Here is a 17,818-nt window from a genome sequence, read left to right as displayed (position 1 = left end):
CTTTTGGTTAAGTGAAATATGTTCTTAAATCTTTCAAATCAGAGTTTCTTGAAATCATCAAGTCTAACTTCCGCTATCTCGATAATTGATTGTAGAATGTGTCGGAAATCTGGTTAGTCCTTGGTCTCCCTCCTATCCAGCGACTGACCCAGAGTTGTCAGCACAACTAAAAGCAGACCCAATCTCGCCATTGCTGTACGCCTCCTTTATCGACATGACCGTAGCGTATCTAACAACATAGTCAGTAAGGTCATTTGTCGGTGTCGGCATGCTTTACTCACGTTCCACAGACTGTAACAAATACGCCCAAAAGAATCAAACAGATATGCAGCACCCACTTCGTCCTCTGCCCCAAAGACGCCCTCCGGTACGCCGCGAAGTCGTGCAGATACAGAAACCCCGGCATGACCAGCGCCATGGGCGCAAAGCAGACCGACCCGGCGAGCGCGAGGATGTAGTTGAAGATGGCGATGGACTCGGCCAGGAGGAAGGCGACGGCGCCAATCGCCAAGGTGATGCCCACCCACGTCGCCCAGTGCGTGACGGTATTGGACTGCAGGTGGCGCGAGTGGCGGAGCACGCGCACAAAGACGTATTTCGCGGCGATGTGCTGGTTGATGGCGCCGCTCGCGATGAGGCCCACCAGCGCGACGCCGTAGGAGATCTTCTTGATGAGGTCGCCTGCGCTCCCGAGGGCGGGGTTGGCGACCCATTTGCCACACCAGGCGTAGACGACGACTGCGAAGGAGAGGTAACACTGTGAAGCTGTTAGTGTCTATAGTATCGTATCTGGATTGTCCCCTGAGATACGAAGGGGAGACATTAACTCACTGATAACACGATGGCCATACAAGTAACTACAGCCTTCTTGAAATCTCGCGGCTGCCTCATCTCGCTGATGACAGGCAGGAACGCACTCGAGCCCGCGCTGGAGATGAAGATGGTCGCGGTCGCCGTCATGCCGGCCACAAAGGTCGGGTAGTTGATGGCGACGAACCCGAGCTCAAAGTCGCCGGTCTGCGGGGCCGCCGCGGGCCGGTCGCGGGTGGTCACGCCGACGGTGACGATGAAGATGGCGACGAAAAGCGAAATAAAGCCGGCGAAGGTGACCCAGCCCAGGTTCTTGAGCGTCCGGATCAGTGCGCATGCCGTGATGATGGCGGCTGAGATGAGACCCCACCAGACGGTGCAGAAGGCGTGGTTGGAGAGGGCGTTGAAGGCTACCGAGAGGCCGATGATACCGGAGCCGGTCACGAGGATGTAGGCGATGAGGAAGATGAAGCCGACTAGCTCCTTGAGCCAGAAGCCTCCCAGGGTCTGGGCCATGTCGACAATCGAGTGGCACTCGGGGTGCCGATTCCTGAAGTTGCCCTGGACAATCGCGCAGTCTGGCAATACACATTTTGAGTAGCTGCTCCTTGTTTGATAATCAAGACTCAGCCTGGCTGGGGGAAGAAACTCACAGGTATTGACCGCCTGCCACGCCACTAGCGACAAGGTGCCGCCCACTGCGCCCAACGCGTAAAGCGCGGTCGGGATGGACAAGATACCTGTCGAGAAGACAATCTTGAGGAAAATCACCGTGGCCCGGGGCCACCCGACGGTGCGGAAGTCGACGCCATCGGCGTTCTTCTTGAAGACTTCGTGACTCTCGAGCTCTGCATCGGAAGCGGGCGGTAGCTTTAGTGCCTGGTGATCAGGTCCTTCGAAGACTGCTCTCGTATCTGTCACATCACTCTCTGCTGTGCATTTCTTGGCGTCCATCATGGAAGATATGGGGAGGTCAAGTCTTCACAGAGTACCGAGATGAAGTAGAAACGGATTAATTCATTGACAAGGTCATATATTGCGAATGATCAAAACCTGAATCTGAATGGAAAACATGTCTAGATACTATGCCTGCGGCACCTAATCAGCTAGCGAAGATAAAGCCTAGAGCTGATAGGGGGCAATGAGCTTCCCAAATGCGTCATATGACTGCGCTACCAATTGGGCGATCGATATCAGAGCTAATCAAAGCCAGCACGGCCATATCAGGTCTGGTCTGACGTACGAGCGATACGGCCGGCGTAGCAGAGCCGAACCTCATCGGAGGGGTTCCGATGGCCCCCCGATACCCCAGATTCTCAAACCCCTGCGACAACGCCCGATACCTGCCAATGCGGGGCTATCCCATGTTCATCGGGACATTCTAGCCTAGGCCAATCATTATCACAGGGCCTCGATCGGAGATAAAGGGCGCAGGAGATGAAAGGATTGATATGCGCTTGACACCACAGCGATTAGATAGATAGGTCCTTGTAATTTGTTTCATGGCAACAACCCAGGCTTGAGATCAACGTTCATCATGTTGCTGTACACGCCTCATCTGTAGGCGTCTGGATTGTGTTCACGGTCAGGTTGTAAACCAACAGACCCCCTGTATGTGCCGTCCAGTTGGGTACCCCGTCGGCATCCTTGGCCACCGTAAAAGCTGCATTACCACTGTTCGACCCATCAGCCACGACACCGAAAAATACTTGGAACACCAAATGGCTAAAAAGGAGGTCATGACAACATACTGGGCCTGAGAACAGTTCCCCGGGGTGTAGGTGGTCTGAATGATGATCTTCGCATTGATCGTCTTCGTCTTGGAATCCTCGCCGACCACGTTGGCGCCTAGGATCAGATGCCACCACGCCTTGTTGCCGTCGGGCGGCAGAAGCTTCTGCTTGACGGCAAGGATAGAGGCAGACCCCTTGAAGGTGTTGCCAGCGGCGACGAGTGAGCCGTCGGCGGGCCAGAAGTCCGTGAAGGAGGTGGTGGCCGCCTTGTCCTCGGACACGCGGTAGTACCTGTTTGACAAAATTAGTCTTGAATGTATGTTCGCTTCGTATGTGTTGAGAATATCGTACTCTTTCACAAACGGGGAGAAAGCGGCGTCGACATCGGAATCGGGCTTGTATGGGCCCATGTCCACGGGAAAGGCCGATGCAAGACCAACAATGGCTAAAACTGATGTGGAGTACTTCATCTTGAAATTCGGCACGGTGTTGGAGTTGTAGTAAAGAGTGACTTTCTTCAATGAATGGATAATTTAAACGAAGGTTGGACAGCTGAAAGCGTGGAACGAGTGAGCGCAAGTGGTTACACTTGCTCAAAGTCCGACCTCAACAGAACGAGCAGGGCTTCTTATTCATTATGTATCTATTCACATTACATACATCAGGGAAGCATCTTAGACCTTTTTCTGCCGTCGTTTTCAGCCACGAATCCACCAAGTTTGCCTCGATGGGCATGAAAAGGGAGGCTTGGCGAACCTTCAAGCCCCTATCCCCAATATGTTTTCCGGACGGAGCCGGGTCGACTTTACTTAAAGACCCCGGTATTCCAGGGAAGCCCTGTGTAGGAATCTGCCGCATACAAACTCTATTGGATTGACTAAAGAAACGTTCGAGGCTGAGCGGATCCAGCAATCCCGTCAAGCTCTCTGTCTAGCGTGGGCTGGGATAGCCCCTGACCACCCTGGCTCGCGGCTTCTCCCGCCTTGACTGCCAAGTCACTATGTCAGGTTCAAGATGCACTGTACCGTTCTATTTAGGGCGTTTTACTGGCATGTGCTTGGCGTTCAAAGATTTTCGGATTACCCCGGAGAGTTCTAGCCCCAATCTTTGATTCTGCTGGCATACCCTGGTTGCCTTACCACGGAGTTGACATCAATTCAGGATAAATGATATAAGGTTGTCCCAGGTATCACGATCATCTTTTGCATCCTCTGTGCCTACCTCACCTTCCACTCATTCACAATCATATACACATTCGTTTGTTGATAATCGCCATGCAGTTTCAGCAGTTCTTCTCCGTTGTTTTGGCCGCCAAGATGGCCGCGGCCGTCAACATGGTCAATTACGACCCTCAGCCCGATGTGCCGGCCGGGTTCCGGAACTTCCTGGAAGCGTATGTGTCATGGTCCAGTTTTCGCTTCTCTGATGGTGTGAAACTGACAGACCTCCAAGGCTTGTGGGACAGGCTGACAATGCCACCGCTACCGACTCCTTCACGGACTACTTCACATCGTCTGGTCGCCAGACTACGTTGACTAAGGACTGCGTCGGGCCGGCTGCGGTTCTCAAGTGCAAACAGGGGTTCTTGCCGCCAGACGGTCGCATGACGCTCACGGTACGTATCATCCCCTTTCCGTGTGCTACGGCGCTAGTACTCGTTAGATAGATGTCTCAACCCGCTGCTAACAACTTGAAGCACTTCCCCAACACCACCTTCGTCGCAGAGGGCACCGCGGACTCGACCGTATTTGAGGTCCGGGGCCGCATTGAGAACAACTTCCAAGCAGGAAACTGCTCACAGATCTAGTACGTGGGCTGGCCTGGCGCCGTTATAGCTACCCAAACAGAGAGGACCCTTTTACTGACAACGAAATTTCAGCTACCAGACGCAGTACACCATTCTCAAAACGTCACAGGCGGGTGGTATGCTGCCCAACTTGACGCCGGAACCACAACATCAGGTGTCGTGGTATCATGACTACGTTATTACCCCCATTGGGGTACCATCCAACATACCCTGTGATAGCCTCGCGCCCTAAAGATGGTGACCTCATCCGAACATTGGCTGACGCATATTGATGCCGGGATTCACAACTTGGTATCGAGGGGGAGCTCATGTGTACTTCAGGCAACTGTAGTGTAAGCACATGATGAATTTGCTTCAATTCACTTTCAACACTTCAATCCTGTTCTTGAAGTTGACCCAGAGCGGTATCGCATTGATGCTGCCGCTATGTCTGTGATTACGGAGACGCCCTTACTCTAGGGCCGAATTTGCGTTGGTACACAGATCCTCAGACATACCCCGGCCCGAAGTGAGCTGTATGCAAGGGATGTAGAGATGTAATGCTGTTGGGATGTACATTTACCAAATTGCATGGTTGTGTTGCATACTTACGTCAAACTCTGCCTGGCAACAATTATTACCGTAACCTGATGTGGGCGCGATATTCACTGAACCCTCCAACGGCCGATGCAGTTGGTTTGGCTGATTTAGCACAGCCGTATGATTGGTCCTCTGTTACAAGGCAAGGAATACTACCTCGCTCATTGCAACATGCGAGCGCTTCTCATTGGGTACCGACTAACGCATAAGCCCCTGTTGGCCAAACAAATGTCCACCGGCGTTAAGAAAGGAAATGCATTCTGTTTTACTCTGTACAGAAATTAAGGAATGGGTTGAAACTTCAATTTTGACTTCTCTTTACCCAACCTGAAAAGCAGAACCCCCTCAAATCTTATAGACTTGTCGCCATAATTGTTTCTCTGATAAGTGTGGCACAACCAGACAAACTACATCGAAATCGAAGAGACAATGTTGTACTCCCTGACGGGCTTTTTGCTCGTTGCACTTGTTGCAATCATCATTATCGGCTGGTGCAAATTGTATCCAACCCCGTATCCTGGGATTCCATACAACAAGAAATCGGTTACTCGTATTCTGGGCGACATACCGGATCTAATGTCGGTCGTCCAGAAGAACAACGAATTCTCCGATTCAGTCTTCACCACCACCACCCAAAAGCTGGGCACGCCTATCGCCCAGTTGCTGCTCCCCGGCTTTCAAAAGCCCATCATCGTCCTCGAAGACCCACGCGAAATCGAGGATATCGTATTTCGTCGCAATAAGGAATTTGACAAGGCTCCCATGGCACTTGATATGATAGCCCCCATGTTCCCCCGTGCCTCACTCAGTCAGTATACGACGCCCGAGCTGAGGGAGCAGAAGCGTTTGTGGGTCGATGTGATGGGCGCCGACTTCCTGCAAAAGGCCGCCGCGCCCAACATCCACAAAGTAACTCTCGAGCTCCTCGACCTCTGGCGACTCAAGACAACAACCACATGCAAGAGCCAGCCGTTCGATGTTCATGACGACCTCCAAAATGCAACGCTAGATGCCATTTGGGTGGCCGTAATTGGAGAGGAAGCAGGCACAACCAGGCACGAGATCCGGAAGTTGCGTCGTCAGCTCTCAGGGAGCCGGGCCGCGGAGGCGGATTCCAAGGATCGAGATGCGCCTGCTGCAGGTTTTCTGAAAGAGGAAATTGTATACATTGCAGATACCATCGCGCGCAATTCCAGGAGTCCTGCCCCTCAGTGGGCACAAAAGCTGGAAACTTTCACCCCACGCTATCGCAGGTTCCGACGCACCGTAACCTCTAAGATCAGCCAAGCAATGAGGAAGGCGGTCGACCGTTACCAGCGACTCGAAGTTGGGCAGCTCGAGGCTGATGAGCTCGACACGTGCATGATGGATCTGGTGCTTCGACGGCAGGTTGCCGAGGTTAAGAAGAAACACAAGCCTATGACGGATCCGACCAAGGATCAACATATGCTGGATGAAATGTTCGCCATGCTTGTAGGGGTATGTTGCCAGCCATACCACATGGAGCTGGAGTGATCGCTGACAGGCATACAGGGCCACGACTCCACTGCGAATGCGCTTACCTGGTTCGTAAGGTACATGGAAGCGTTTCCTGGAGTGCAAGTCGAGTTGCGCGAGGCCCTTCGAAACGCCTTCCCCACATCTCAGCCAGGAGTTGGCGAGATTCTCGGGACTGACATTCCTTACCTTGACGCCACGTGTGAGGAGAACTTCCGTCTTGGTGGTGTCGTCAAGGCCAACCTGCGCCAGGCAATTACCGACACAGAAGTACTCGGATGTCCCATACCGAAAGGAGCCCAGATCATGATGAACTACCACCTCAACCGCTCACCGGTGCCCGTGGACGAATCAAATCGCACTGCTGGGGCCCGAGCCGCTGTCGAGAAGTCGGGCGACGGGTTTGAATCGCGGGCTGGCAACGACCTGGCGTGTTTCGAGCCGAGAAGGTGGCTCGTCAGGGACGAGGCTACCGGCAAAGAGGTGTTTGATTCGCGGGCACTAGTCTCGCTTGCCTTTGGTGGAGGGTATAGGGGTTGCGCTGGTAAGTACCTCAACGGTTCATATACAGCTCTTGTATTGAACAGCATCAAAGGCCTTTCAACTTTGCTGAGAATACACAAGCCTTCGTAGCTAACACCTGACTACAGGGCGCAAACTCGCTTCTATGGAATTTCGGATTGTTGTGGTATTGCTCGTTCTCAACTTCGAAATCCGAGAGTTACCGCAAGAATACACATCTATGAGCGCAACCGAGAAACTATTCCGGAAGCCTGATGTTTCGTATGCAAAGCTTAGGGCTTTGTGAAGGCAAAACTAGCCAGCTGTACCACGGGCCGTATTTCTTTGGTTCGGAGTCACAGAAACTTCCGGTCTTGCCCAATTTCTTCTTTTTACCCCTTCATGTTTTCATTTTTGGAATCAAGCCAACCCAAACGAAGATAAACATAATGTACGCAAATCACATACACCACCACCTGTATTAAACAACCTGCCCGCTAGTCAGCTAGTTCGTTGTCAAAAAGCATCTTGGTTTTGGAATGTATAGGTGGTACGCGCCAATATTTAGAAAACATATCCCAAGGGGCCTTACACCACAAATTTCCACTTGTTTGCATCAGAGACCTTTTATTCGCATAACGGATTGCAATTATTCAACAGCAAGGTCTATGAAATGCCCCCCAAAAGAGAATAGACGGCCTAGTGCTCACTAGTACCCCTTAGCCTTCCTGAGATCCGCGTTCGAGACAAGGGTCAAGCCATCCACCACCTCCTGCCCGTCCGCCGCCGCGATGTCGTCGTGACGGCCCATGGCCAGCTCGACGAGGAACTCGCCCATCTTCTCGGTGGGCGCCCAGAGGTTCGGTGCGAAGCGGCGGATAGGCGCTCCGAGGATCATTTCGGAGACGTTGTGTACCAGGGGCCGCGGCGCCAAGTAGGGTTTGATGGCGTCGTGGTTGGTCCTGTCCGGGTAGAAGATGCGAACCGAATATCCCTTGAGATTATGGTTTGGGCTGGACTTGCAAATGCTTCCCAAGGATAGTTCCGTTTCGCCCTTGATCCGCGCTTGGAACGCAGTCAGGAGGCCCGGCTTTATGGTGGTATCGCCGCCGGCTACATAAACGAAACGGAATGGTGCCGCCGCCGGTGACGCTTCCTCCCCTGAAGCAAAAGAGCCTGAATCGGTCCTCGGAAGCGACGCGAAGGCTCTAGCGGCTGCTTCGGCATATGTCTTTGTGATAAGGGTATAATCTCTGAATGCAGCTAATCAGTTTTGGTGTTTTCTGTCTTTCCCCTGTCATGCAGGGGTAAACTTTACTCTCCAGCTTAGGGGAGTGAAGAGGGAAGTAGCTCTGTACTGACTTTCTCGAAACCTGCGACTGAGCCACGCCGATGGCCCATACACAGCCTGCAGCGCCTTTGAGCTGAGCGAGCACCTCGTCGTCGTACGTTGCGAAGTCCTTGTGGATGATGACGTTGATCCGCGGGTCGGGACGGTCTTGGACCATCTGTACGGGGCGCCGGCTCAGGATGCTGATCTTGGTCACGCTGTTCATCCGGAGCATGGCGTCGAGGGCGCTGGAGCCGACGAGACCCGTTGCGCCGGTGAGGATGAGATGCATCGTGGCTGTACTTGGTTGGCCAACCACGAATTGGACGATTAAGGCGTGTTATCTGGCGTAAATGTAGGAAAAAGTATTGGAATACGCGGATCGACAATGTGGCGGGGTGTCTCGTAGATCTACCAATAGTTGCCGGCAATGCAACCTTATCCAGTTGGTTCACAGGTATGCAAGGGGGTTGCGAAGCGAGGAATTAGTGCTGATTCTCCTGCGAGTCGTCGCAATCAACCATGGTCACCCACATGCTTTTGAAGACATGTCAATGCCACGATGTAAATAAACTAGACTGTTCTGTGGGCAATTGAAAGTCGAGCATGGCTCCTAGGGATCGTTTGATGAGATCTACCCGGGGCCCGATTGCGGGAGTCACGTGATGGCACGTACAGTGGCCGCGCCACCACTGTCTTTGACGTCAATGCCATCCATTGTCCCGCGTTGATATCAGCGAGCCGCCCGGAACAAGAAAAACGACTTTCCCAAATGCATTCACAGTACGGATGATATAACAATGTCGACTCTTCGGGCGGCCACAGTCTCAAACAGGCTCGTTCGGCGGAAGAGGAAGCGCACGGAAAAAGACACGGAATCGCCCGAACCTGAGAACGCCGGGGATGCATCCGTTCCAAATGATGCCAATGGCGGCGCAAGTGACGCCGAGACTGCCCCAAAGTCCGCAAAAGTGGCAGGTGACAGCGCAGCAGCGGCCTCGAAGAAGAACAAGAAGACCCCGGCACCCAAGAAGAATGCCAATGTTGAATGCGTCATGGAATGGCCGCCGCTCTTCAAGGAGCTGGACAAGACGCATCGGGCGCTCAACCTAGTCTTCACCTTCTGCTCCACCCGGAAGCACCTGGCGACCACGTTCGACACGATCAAGTCGGCGGTGGAGTCCCACACCCAGAAGGAGCTGAAGATCGAGGACGTCGCCGCGGTGGTCGCCCTGCGCCCCGAAGGCGTGAGCTTCTCCTACGTCGACGAGGTCATGCTGCAGACCGACATCAAGGGCGCGGAGCGGGACACGACGTTCAAGACCGGCCGGTCGCGAAAGGACATACGGACGCAGGGGCCGGCACCGGACGCCTCGGTGGGCGGGCTGACGGGCATGGACGCGCTCGGGACCCATCACCCGGACGAGGCGCCCCTGGGCGGCAAGGAGGTCCTCTACTTCGAGTTCATCGACGGCGACCTCAAGCGCCAGGTGCAGAGCCGCAAGACGGGGGAGGCGGTGAACCCGAACAGGCGGCTTCGGGATGAGGATCTCAAGATGCCCGTGTTCAGCCAGAAGCAAATGACGACGTTGATCGAGAAGCGCAATCAAAAGTTTACCAACGCGGTGAGCGCATACATCAATCAGTGCGTCGAGGACAAGATGGACCCCGAGGTAATGATACGCCAGGAAGCACTGGCACACATGCCCGCCCCCTCGGAGTCGAAACCCACCACACCGACACCGAAGCCCGAGATGGACACCGTACCCAAAGAGATCCCCAAGGAGCGAAAGAGCATCCCCGAAATCGTGCAAGAGCTCAAGGAAAGCTCGTGGTACGTGAACCAGATTGTGCCCGACGGTCATCGCGTCTTCGACCCCCAAGAGGCCGTCTACGGCGAGCTGGACTTCCTGCTCAGCCAGGCCATGGTCAATGCCCTCTTCAATGCGAAGGGTATCACCCAGTTCTACGCACACCAGACCGAGGCCATCAACGCCCTGGAGAATGGGCACCATGTCGTCGTCTCGACTTCCACAAGCTCGGGCAAGTCACTCATCTACCAGCTCCCCGTCATCCATGCCTTGGAAAAAGACCATAACGCCCGAGCCATGTACATCTTTCCGACCAAGGCGCTGGCCCAGGATCAGAAGCGCAGCCTGAAGGATATGCTGTCTTACATGGAAGGGCTAGAGCAAGTCCTCGTTGAGACATTCGACGGCGACACACCGATGCAGGACCGGAATCAGATCCGAGATGAGGCCCGCATCATCTTCACAAACCCAGATATGCTGCACATTACGATACTGCCGCAAGAAGATAAATGGCGGACGTTTCTTCAGAACCTGAAATATGTCGTTGTTGATGAACTTCACTACTACAACGGCCTCATGGGCTCCCACGTGGCTTTCATTATGAGAAGGTTACGTCGCATCTGCGCCGCAGTAGGCAATCGGCGGGTTAGATTCATATCCTGCTCGGCAACCGTCGCAAACCCACAGGACCATTTCCGAACCATCTTCGGCATCAACGACGTACATCTCGTAGACTTTGACGGATCGCCTTCCGGTCGCAAGGAGTTTCTCTGCTGGAACACACCCTATAAGGACCCGGGCGATCCATCCAGTGGCCGCGGGGATGCCATGGCAGAATGTGCCCGGCTGTTCTGCCAGCTGATCTTGCGTGGAGTTCGTGTTATCGCCTTTTGCCGCGTGAGGAAGCAGTGCGAAGTGCTCGTCTCGGCGGCCAAATGGGAGCTCGAATCGCTCGGACGGCCTGAGTGCATGGCGCGGATCATGGGATACCGTGGCGGCTATACTGCCCAGGACAGACGGCAGATTGAAGCTCAAATGTTCGAAGGCAAGCTGATGGGCATTGTCGCCACGACCGCGCTGGAACTGGGTGTAGACATTGGTACGCTGGACTGCGTAATCACTCTGGGCTTTCCGTATACAATTGCCAATCTCAGACAGCAAAGCGGTCGCGCAGGACGGCGAAACAAGGACTCACTGTCGGTTCTCGTGGGAGACTGCTTCGCCACGGACCAGCACTATATGCAGAACCCCGACGAGCTCTTTACCAAACCCAACAGCGAGTTACAAGTGGACCTGGAGAACATGCTCGTGTTAGAAGGCCACATCCAATGCGCGGCTTACGAGATGCCCATCAGGCCGGTCGAGGATGCTAAGTACTTCTCGAAGGATCTGGCCAAGATTGCAGAGGAACGCCTGATAAAGGACGAGCTTGGCTACTACCATTGCCACGACCGCTTTCGGCCAGTGCCCTCGAAATATGTCGCCATTCGCGACACGGAAGAAGACCATTTTGCCGTTGTCGACATCTCCCACGGGAAGAATATTGTGCTCGAGGAGCTCGAGGCCTCCCGAGCCTTCTTCACTATCTACGATGGTGCCATCTTCCTCCACCAAGGAAATTCTTACCTTGTGCGCGACTTCCAGCCTGATAGAATGATCGCCAAAGTCGAGAAGGTCAAAGTAGACTGGACGACGCAGCAGCGTGACTTCACCGATATCGATCCGGTCGAGACCCAGCTGATACGCAAGATTCCCGGGTCTCTCTCTCGGGCCTTCCACGGGGCGATCCGGATCACGCAAAACGTCTTCGGCTATTTCAAGGTAGACAAGAAGCGCCGGATCCTCGACGCGGTGCAGGTGGACAACCCGCCCATCATTCGGCACAGCAAAGGCATGTGGCTCGACGTGCCCAAGCGGGCTCTCGAAATACTGGTCGATCGTCGGCTCAATGTCGCCGGCTCCATCCACGCGGCCGAGCACGCGGTGATGAGCCTGATGCCCAACTTCGTCATCAGCATGCCCGGAGACGTCCGGACCGAGTGCAAGATCGGCATGAAGGAGTTTGCGCAGAAGGAGACGCAGAGGAAGCGGCCCGCCCGTCTCACGTTCTATGACGCCAAAGGCGGCGCGGGAGGGTCGGGGATCAGCACCAAGGCTTTTGAGTTCATCGATCTGCTGTTGGTGCAAGCCCTCAAGAGGGTCGAGCATTGCTACTGCGAGCACGGCTGCGTCGAATGCGTCTGCTCGGAGCTGTGCAAGCACGCCAACGAAGTGATGAGCAAGGCCGGCAGCTCCGTCATCCTCAAGACCCTGTTGAACATGACGATCGACGTCGAGGCACTACCCATGGGCCCCGAGGAGATGACACCGGCCGGTATCGAGACCGTTGTTCTGGCCAAGCCGGTGCCTGGCAAGGGACCGGTTCCTGTGGTGGGTGATGTTGAAGTCAAGATCGAGGATGAAGAAGAAGAGGCTGGTTTGGGCAGCCTATGAAGCGATTATTTGCTATGATAGACGATACAATACCTAGATGAATAGTTGCGGTTTTGATACCCTCTTCCTACCTGCAGCTTCGGTCACGATCAGCCTCTGGTGACAGTTTCGCCATCACAATATATCGTTGATTCACAGGGTAACAAAAACAAATATATAACTTATAATGCCATTTTTCGATCAGTTCAGTATTAGAAATAGTGATGATGTTCTACTTTCAGTCGTGGTTCCAAATGCTTGCTTATCAATGAGCCTTGGGCGGTTGTCGGGCGGCAGTCGGGAACTGCGGCCGACCGCGATTGGAAGCGGTAAAGGTGACGTGCTCAAGTGCAGTCTTGACAGATGCGACCTGCACAGTAATCAGCAATTACCCAGACAGGACAAATTTTGCACCCGAGGTTGCCCTGTTGCCCTGCTAGGAGAGGCCCCCCGACAAGGGGTCTCCGAACCAACACACAGGGGTCTGGCGATCGCGTCATCGGCATCTGCAGCTCGGTTTTAGCCTCTTTGACAAATCAACGACATGCTTTGCGTCACGTCTGTGTTTTTCTTCTGCATTGAGCTCCCAAGCCACATACCGCATACTACTGCCCGTCTCGCGCTGTCCCCTAAGACCATCCCACCAGTTAGCCCTGTTTCCACGCCTGAATGCACTAGAAGCCCCTGTAGAACCTGCCGAAAACCCACTAGAGACCCGAAAACGCCTTTACCAATCCATAAGAAGCTTCACTCGACTCTCTCTCGGATTTGTTTCCAATCTGAATAAGCCAAAACAAACCACTTGCCGTTCAACCTTTCTCTTGCTGCTTCGGAATCCCGGTCCCCATATAAAACAATAAAACCCCTCCTTCCGCCTCTCCCACCATCCCACCTCCTCCATGTCAACACCATTCCTACGCAATACCATTCAGTCTTCTCTCTTGAGACGCAACAACATCTTTAGAACATCTACCATCCTCCAGCAGAACATTCGCCAGTTCCACTACTCGTCGCCCAAAATGACTGTCCACAACATCAGCACGTGCGTTTTGCCCTCCCCTTCACCCCCTCCATGCGACGGCGCACACAGAGCGGTTGCTTGCACCTGAACCCCACTTCTGGTGTTTTTGTGCCCATCGATGATGCGCGCCGCCGAATGCCGGACCTGTCCGATATAGAGATATCATACTGACATTATGCCTCACCTGTAGCACCGAGGACTGGAAGGCCGCCCTCAAGAACAACAAGGTCGTCATGCTCGACTGCTTCGCCACCTGGTGCGGTCCCTGCAAGGCCATTGCCCCCATCCTGGTCAAGTGAGTAACTTTCGAACCTTTTCCCCTCCACGCGATGCTCTCCCTCTTCGGTATCCTGCCCGGGAATGGGGATCTTTGTAGTAAAAGACGAATAAAGACTAATCATGACGACACGCAAAAACAGCCACTCCAACGACGAGCAGTTCAAGGACATCTTCTTCGCCAAGATCGACGTCGACGAGCTGCCCGAGGTCAGCCAGGAGCTCGGCATCCGCGCCATGCCCACCTTCATGCTGTTCAAGGACGGCGAGAAGGCCGAGGAGCTCGTCGGCGCCAACCCCAACGCCCTCGTCGGCCTGCTGAAGAAGGGCGTCGAGGCCTAGAGCGCCCCGGCCGCCCCGGATCCAGCTGCTACTGAAGCCGATGCCACCGACGCCGCCGTCGCTGCGACCAGCACACCAAACCTCCACGAGCCCCACCGCGAGGAGGAGCACAAGCAGGAGGGTTGTGGTGGCAGCAGCGCCTGCTGTGGTGGCAAATCTGACACCGCATGAACGAACCATAGATACCCTATCCTCACGATCCTTCGGAATGGCCTGGTTTAGATAGAACACACAGCTTGGACTCACGCGCTATGGCTTAGAGCTGCCATCTCACATGTAGCTTCTATCCATTCGCTGGAACTCCCAACAATTATAAATAAAACAAAACATTCTAGAATCCATCGGTCGTATCATGTCGCCAAGCATTCGTGTCGTCATTATGTCTCACTAAGAATTATATCTACAAGACATCTGCCCCACTGTCAGGTCTTCGTATACCGCGCATATTATCGTTGCTCAGATTATGAAGCTATAGCAATAGGAAGGACCTATCGTCCCTCCAAGCCGATCTGAAAACTCCTCAAACTCCAGCCAGGTATCATGTGATCCACCCTTGATCAAACAAACATGCCGCCGCCTACATGTTTACATACTCTATGACAAAGAAAAAAAGATTCCAACATTTTACTCCTGCTTATTGTTGTGTTGCTCGTAGAACTCCAGCGTCAGCGCGGCCAGGAAGCCCGGGATGCAGCCCTTATCGCGAACCCAGAACTGGATCTGGTCGGCGATGCTGCGTGCGAAGACGCTCTGGGGCCCGCCGCTGACCTTCATGGTGCCGCGCTCGCCGTCGAAGACGATGCTGTTCTCGTGCTCGTCCGTCTGGCTCGGGTTGAAGACGCTCTCGACCCGCATCTTGCCGTTGGGGATGAAGGTCACGGTCCACCCCAGCGTGCTGAAGATGGCCTCCTTAAACTCATTGGACTTGGCACCCCATACCTGCTTCAGGCGCTGCGCCGACTTCATCGCCGACGCCGTCTCACGTTGCGCCTCCTCGACCTCGCGCTTGGCGTTCGCGAGTTGAGACGCCGGGATCACGGGGAAGGGCGGGTTGCGGTTGGCCTTTTGGAGTTGGGTGAGGAGTTGCTTGTTCTCTTCCTTGAGCGCGGTGAGGGTCGCCACCTTGATGGCTTCCCACTCGGCCGTGGGGTTGGAGTGAAGAGACAACACCCGTGTCTTGTTCTTCTTCTCGGCGGCCTCGAGACGCTCTCGAAGTGATTGGTAGTCGACTTGGAGTGTGTTCAGGGTCCGGTCCTTCTCTGCGACTTGGTTCAGCAGTGCTTGTCGCTTACGGTTAAGCTCAGAGATCGTTTCGGATTCTATAGCGTCTTCCTCCCTCGGTCTCTTAGTACCGGTCAACTGCTTGGCTTCAGCAGGGCCAGAAACCTCCGCAGAAGAAAGCTCCTCATGGAGGGCATTAACTTCGGATTTATAGTTGTCCACCAGTTTCTCGAGTTCAGCCACGCGGTTGTTCCTGACTTCGTCAACCTTTTCCGGCTCAAACGTCTCGTCTTCGGCGTCAAATGTCTTGAGCTGGGCACGCAGGTATTCTACTTCTTTAGCTGCAAGAGCGCGTTGGCGCTCGAGCCTGGCTCGAGTCTTGTCAGCCGGCAGCGCAGACGGTGCAGTCTTGAGCTTGTCGATTTGCGTCTTCAAAGTGCCGATTTCTGCCTCCAGGGACTTGATGATTCCGTCTCTTTCTCCAAGCTGCTCTTGGAATTCGCCCAGTTTCTGGGTCAGCGATGCCGAGGTATAGCGTTCCTCGACAAGAGCGCGGGCAACGTGTTCGGGCGAATCAAACTCCATCATGTCGTCACTGGCATTTCGCAAGTAGGATGTCCAGGCCAAGCGCTCATCTTCAAGCCGTTGCCTCTGGATCCTGGCTTCAGCAAGCTCAGCTTCCAGACCAGCCGCGGCCTCCAACTTCCGCTGCAGAGATCGCTTTTCCTCTTCCACTACTTCGACTGCCTTGTGGATCTGCTTGTAGTGGCTTAAATCACTGTGCATTTTGGTGTTCTTCGACTCCAAATTTCGGATATACTGCACGTGGTCGGACAGTTCGCGGCGGATTACAGCGATCGTATCGGCGTCGCCAGTTTGCGCCTTCAGACGTAGAACATTAGCTTCGAGTTCGCCAATTATCTCATCCTTTTGGGCGAGTTGCTCTTGAGCTTGCTGTGATAACTCATCCCTGGACTGATTTTCCTTCTCGTAAGCTTCCATCGATTCGCGTAGATTTGACGCCTGTAACTCGAGGTCGGAAATGCGCTTCTGGTTCATGCGGTCCGACTCTTCCTTGACGGCAGATAAATCGTCGAGCTGCTCCTGTAGCAACCGTGCCTCACTGTCCGACTCACGCGCCTTCTTCTCCAGAGCTCGGGCATCACGTTCTGCCGACTCCTTTAATTCCGCAAACTCGGACATGACGGACTCAATCCGGCGCTCTACCACACCCTTCTCACCCTCGGCATCCTGCCGCTTGCTGAAGTCTTCATCGGCCTTCCGGCGGCATTCACGGATTTCGTTCTCATGTTCCAAGGCGGTCATTTCCTTCTCCTTCTCGTAGTTGTCGCATTTGTAGTGCATGGCAGCCAACTCAGCCTTGAGCTCCTCTATCCTTTTGCGCTGCGTCTCGTATTCTTCTGCATCTGGAGGAGCCAGGTTCTCCTTGGAGCTTTCGCGCGAAGAGGCTCGCACCGATTCGCCGTTGGTCTGGCCATGACGGGTATTGTGTTTGACGAAGGGAGAGCTGGCTGCATTGTCGGCGCCTGTGATGATGTCGTACTGGGGTTGCGACGTAGACGCGCGGAAGTTGGAGACCTGGTGGAAGATTCTTGTTAGCAGCTGTGTCGCGACCGGAAACAGCAGATTGCGCTCCCTTGTTGATCGATCAAGAAAGCCTAGAAGGCCCAGGAATACTTACTCTTGATGCTCGGAGGGAGGTCTGTGGTCGCGGCAGAGCATTTCCGCCCACACTGTGACGGAATTGGCCACTCATTATTGATTTGCGCTTGACCGCCAGCCGGGCAGATTTTGGTGTAGAGACAGTCATGTTGAAGGTTGGCTGCTCGGCCACTGAGTGTGTTTGTTTATTTGGGGAAGTGTAACGCTGGTGATGGCCTGTGAGTGGCTGCTACAGCGAGGCCAGGCGCCACTTTACCACCTGCAGGGGTCAAAGAGATTGATGAACAACGCTTCGTCCAACGCTTCCTTGCGTGTCTGCGTCTGGTGTTGGACCGGCAGACCGGATTGGTTCAGCAATGGACAAAGGGCGGTGGTAGCGGCTTGGCGGGCCTGAGTGCGCACGGACGTCAAGCTTGATGCTCTTATCGCGTTATCGTGCCCCTTATCGCTTATCGAGATGGCGCTAGCTGTGATAGTAGACTCGTAGTGATAATAGGCTTATCGCAATGGCGCTAACCGATATCGTCTTATCGCGATGACGCTAGCGCGTTAGCGTAATCTTCTTTGCACGTAGGTAGACGGGTGATGGGCGCAATCGTACTGGGCTTCCTTCACTCTTGGAATAAATCCACAGACACATCCAAGAGCACGTCGCGCCAACCAGTGTTCGGCCTTCGAGATTGAGAAGGGATAACCGATGCCCTCGTGCTCCAGTGAGCATGAGAGAATGCGTCG

The 17,818-nt window shown here is 54.2% G+C and overlaps 8 protein-coding genes across 8 annotated transcripts; 4 read left to right on the top strand and 4 right to left on the bottom strand.

The window, feature by feature from the left end:
- Positions 1-132: 132 nt before the first annotated feature.
- Positions 133-1,764, bottom strand: PG985_004365 (uncharacterized protein; the record flags this gene model as incomplete). The annotated part of the gene is made up of 4 exons (XM_066824134.1): positions 133-229; positions 282-757; positions 832-1,388; positions 1,464-1,764. 4 exons carry the CDS (start codon positions 1,762-1,764, stop codon positions 133-135), a joined length of 1,431 nt encoding a protein of 476 aa, XP_066687294.1.
- Positions 1,765-2,345: 581 nt separating this feature from the next.
- PG985_004364 (uncharacterized protein) lies at positions 2,346-3,013 on the bottom strand (the record flags this gene model as incomplete). The annotated part of the gene is made up of 3 exons (XM_066824133.1): positions 2,346-2,484; positions 2,562-2,834; positions 2,895-3,013. The coding sequence occupies 3 exons, from the start codon at positions 3,011-3,013 to the stop codon at positions 2,346-2,348; spliced, it is 531 nt and encodes a 176-aa protein (XP_066687293.1).
- An 804-nt stretch (positions 3,014-3,817) lies between these two features.
- PG985_004363 (uncharacterized protein) lies at positions 3,818-4,582 on the top strand (the record flags this gene model as incomplete). The annotated part of the gene is made up of 4 exons (XM_066824132.1): positions 3,818-3,936; positions 3,996-4,158; positions 4,210-4,349; positions 4,423-4,582. The coding sequence occupies 4 exons, from the start codon at positions 3,818-3,820 to the stop codon at positions 4,580-4,582; spliced, it is 582 nt and encodes a 193-aa protein (XP_066687292.1).
- Positions 4,583-5,358: 776 nt separating this feature from the next.
- On the top strand, positions 5,359-7,234 carry PG985_004362 (cytochrome p450; the record flags this gene model as incomplete). The annotated part of the gene is made up of 3 exons (XM_066824131.1): positions 5,359-6,408; positions 6,463-6,970; positions 7,077-7,234. The coding sequence occupies 3 exons, from the start codon at positions 5,359-5,361 to the stop codon at positions 7,232-7,234; spliced, it is 1,716 nt and encodes a 571-aa protein (XP_066687291.1).
- Positions 7,235-7,636: 402 nt separating this feature from the next.
- PG985_004361 (uncharacterized protein) lies at positions 7,637-8,549 on the bottom strand (the record flags this gene model as incomplete). The annotated part of the gene is made up of 2 exons (XM_066824130.1): positions 7,637-8,180; positions 8,290-8,549. The coding sequence occupies 2 exons, from the start codon at positions 8,547-8,549 to the stop codon at positions 7,637-7,639; spliced, it is 804 nt and encodes a 267-aa protein (XP_066687290.1).
- A 508-nt stretch (positions 8,550-9,057) lies between these two features.
- Positions 9,058-12,561, top strand: PG985_004360 (Hrq1p; the record flags this gene model as incomplete). Its single annotated transcript, XM_066824129.1, has 1 exon — positions 9,058-12,561. One exon carries the CDS (start codon positions 9,058-9,060, stop codon positions 12,559-12,561), a length of 3,504 nt encoding a protein of 1,167 aa, XP_066687289.1.
- Positions 12,562-13,559: 998 nt separating this feature from the next.
- Positions 13,560-14,179, top strand: PG985_004359 (thioredoxin-domain-containing protein; the record flags this gene model as incomplete). Its single annotated transcript, XM_066824128.1, has 3 exons — positions 13,560-13,582; positions 13,752-13,856; positions 13,981-14,179. 3 exons carry the CDS (start codon positions 13,560-13,562, stop codon positions 14,177-14,179), a joined length of 327 nt encoding a protein of 108 aa, XP_066687288.1.
- A 624-nt stretch (positions 14,180-14,803) lies between these two features.
- Positions 14,804-17,231, bottom strand: PG985_004358 (spindle assembly checkpoint component mad1; the record flags this gene model as incomplete). The annotated part of the gene is made up of 2 exons (XM_066824127.1): positions 14,804-16,999; positions 17,103-17,231. 2 exons carry the CDS (start codon positions 17,229-17,231, stop codon positions 14,804-14,806), a joined length of 2,325 nt encoding a protein of 774 aa, XP_066687287.1.
- Positions 17,232-17,818: the final 587 nt, after the last annotated feature.

Source organism: Apiospora marii (assembly GCF_038362585.1).
Source record: "Apiospora marii strain CBS 49790 chromosome Unknown utg000003l_segment0_segment0, whole genome shotgun sequence".
In the NCBI taxonomy this organism is placed as follows: Eukaryota; Fungi; Ascomycota; class Sordariomycetes; order Amphisphaeriales; family Apiosporaceae; genus Apiospora; species Apiospora marii.
Note: the sequence above shows the minus strand (reverse complement) of the source record. Positions and strands in the feature narration are given on the sequence as shown.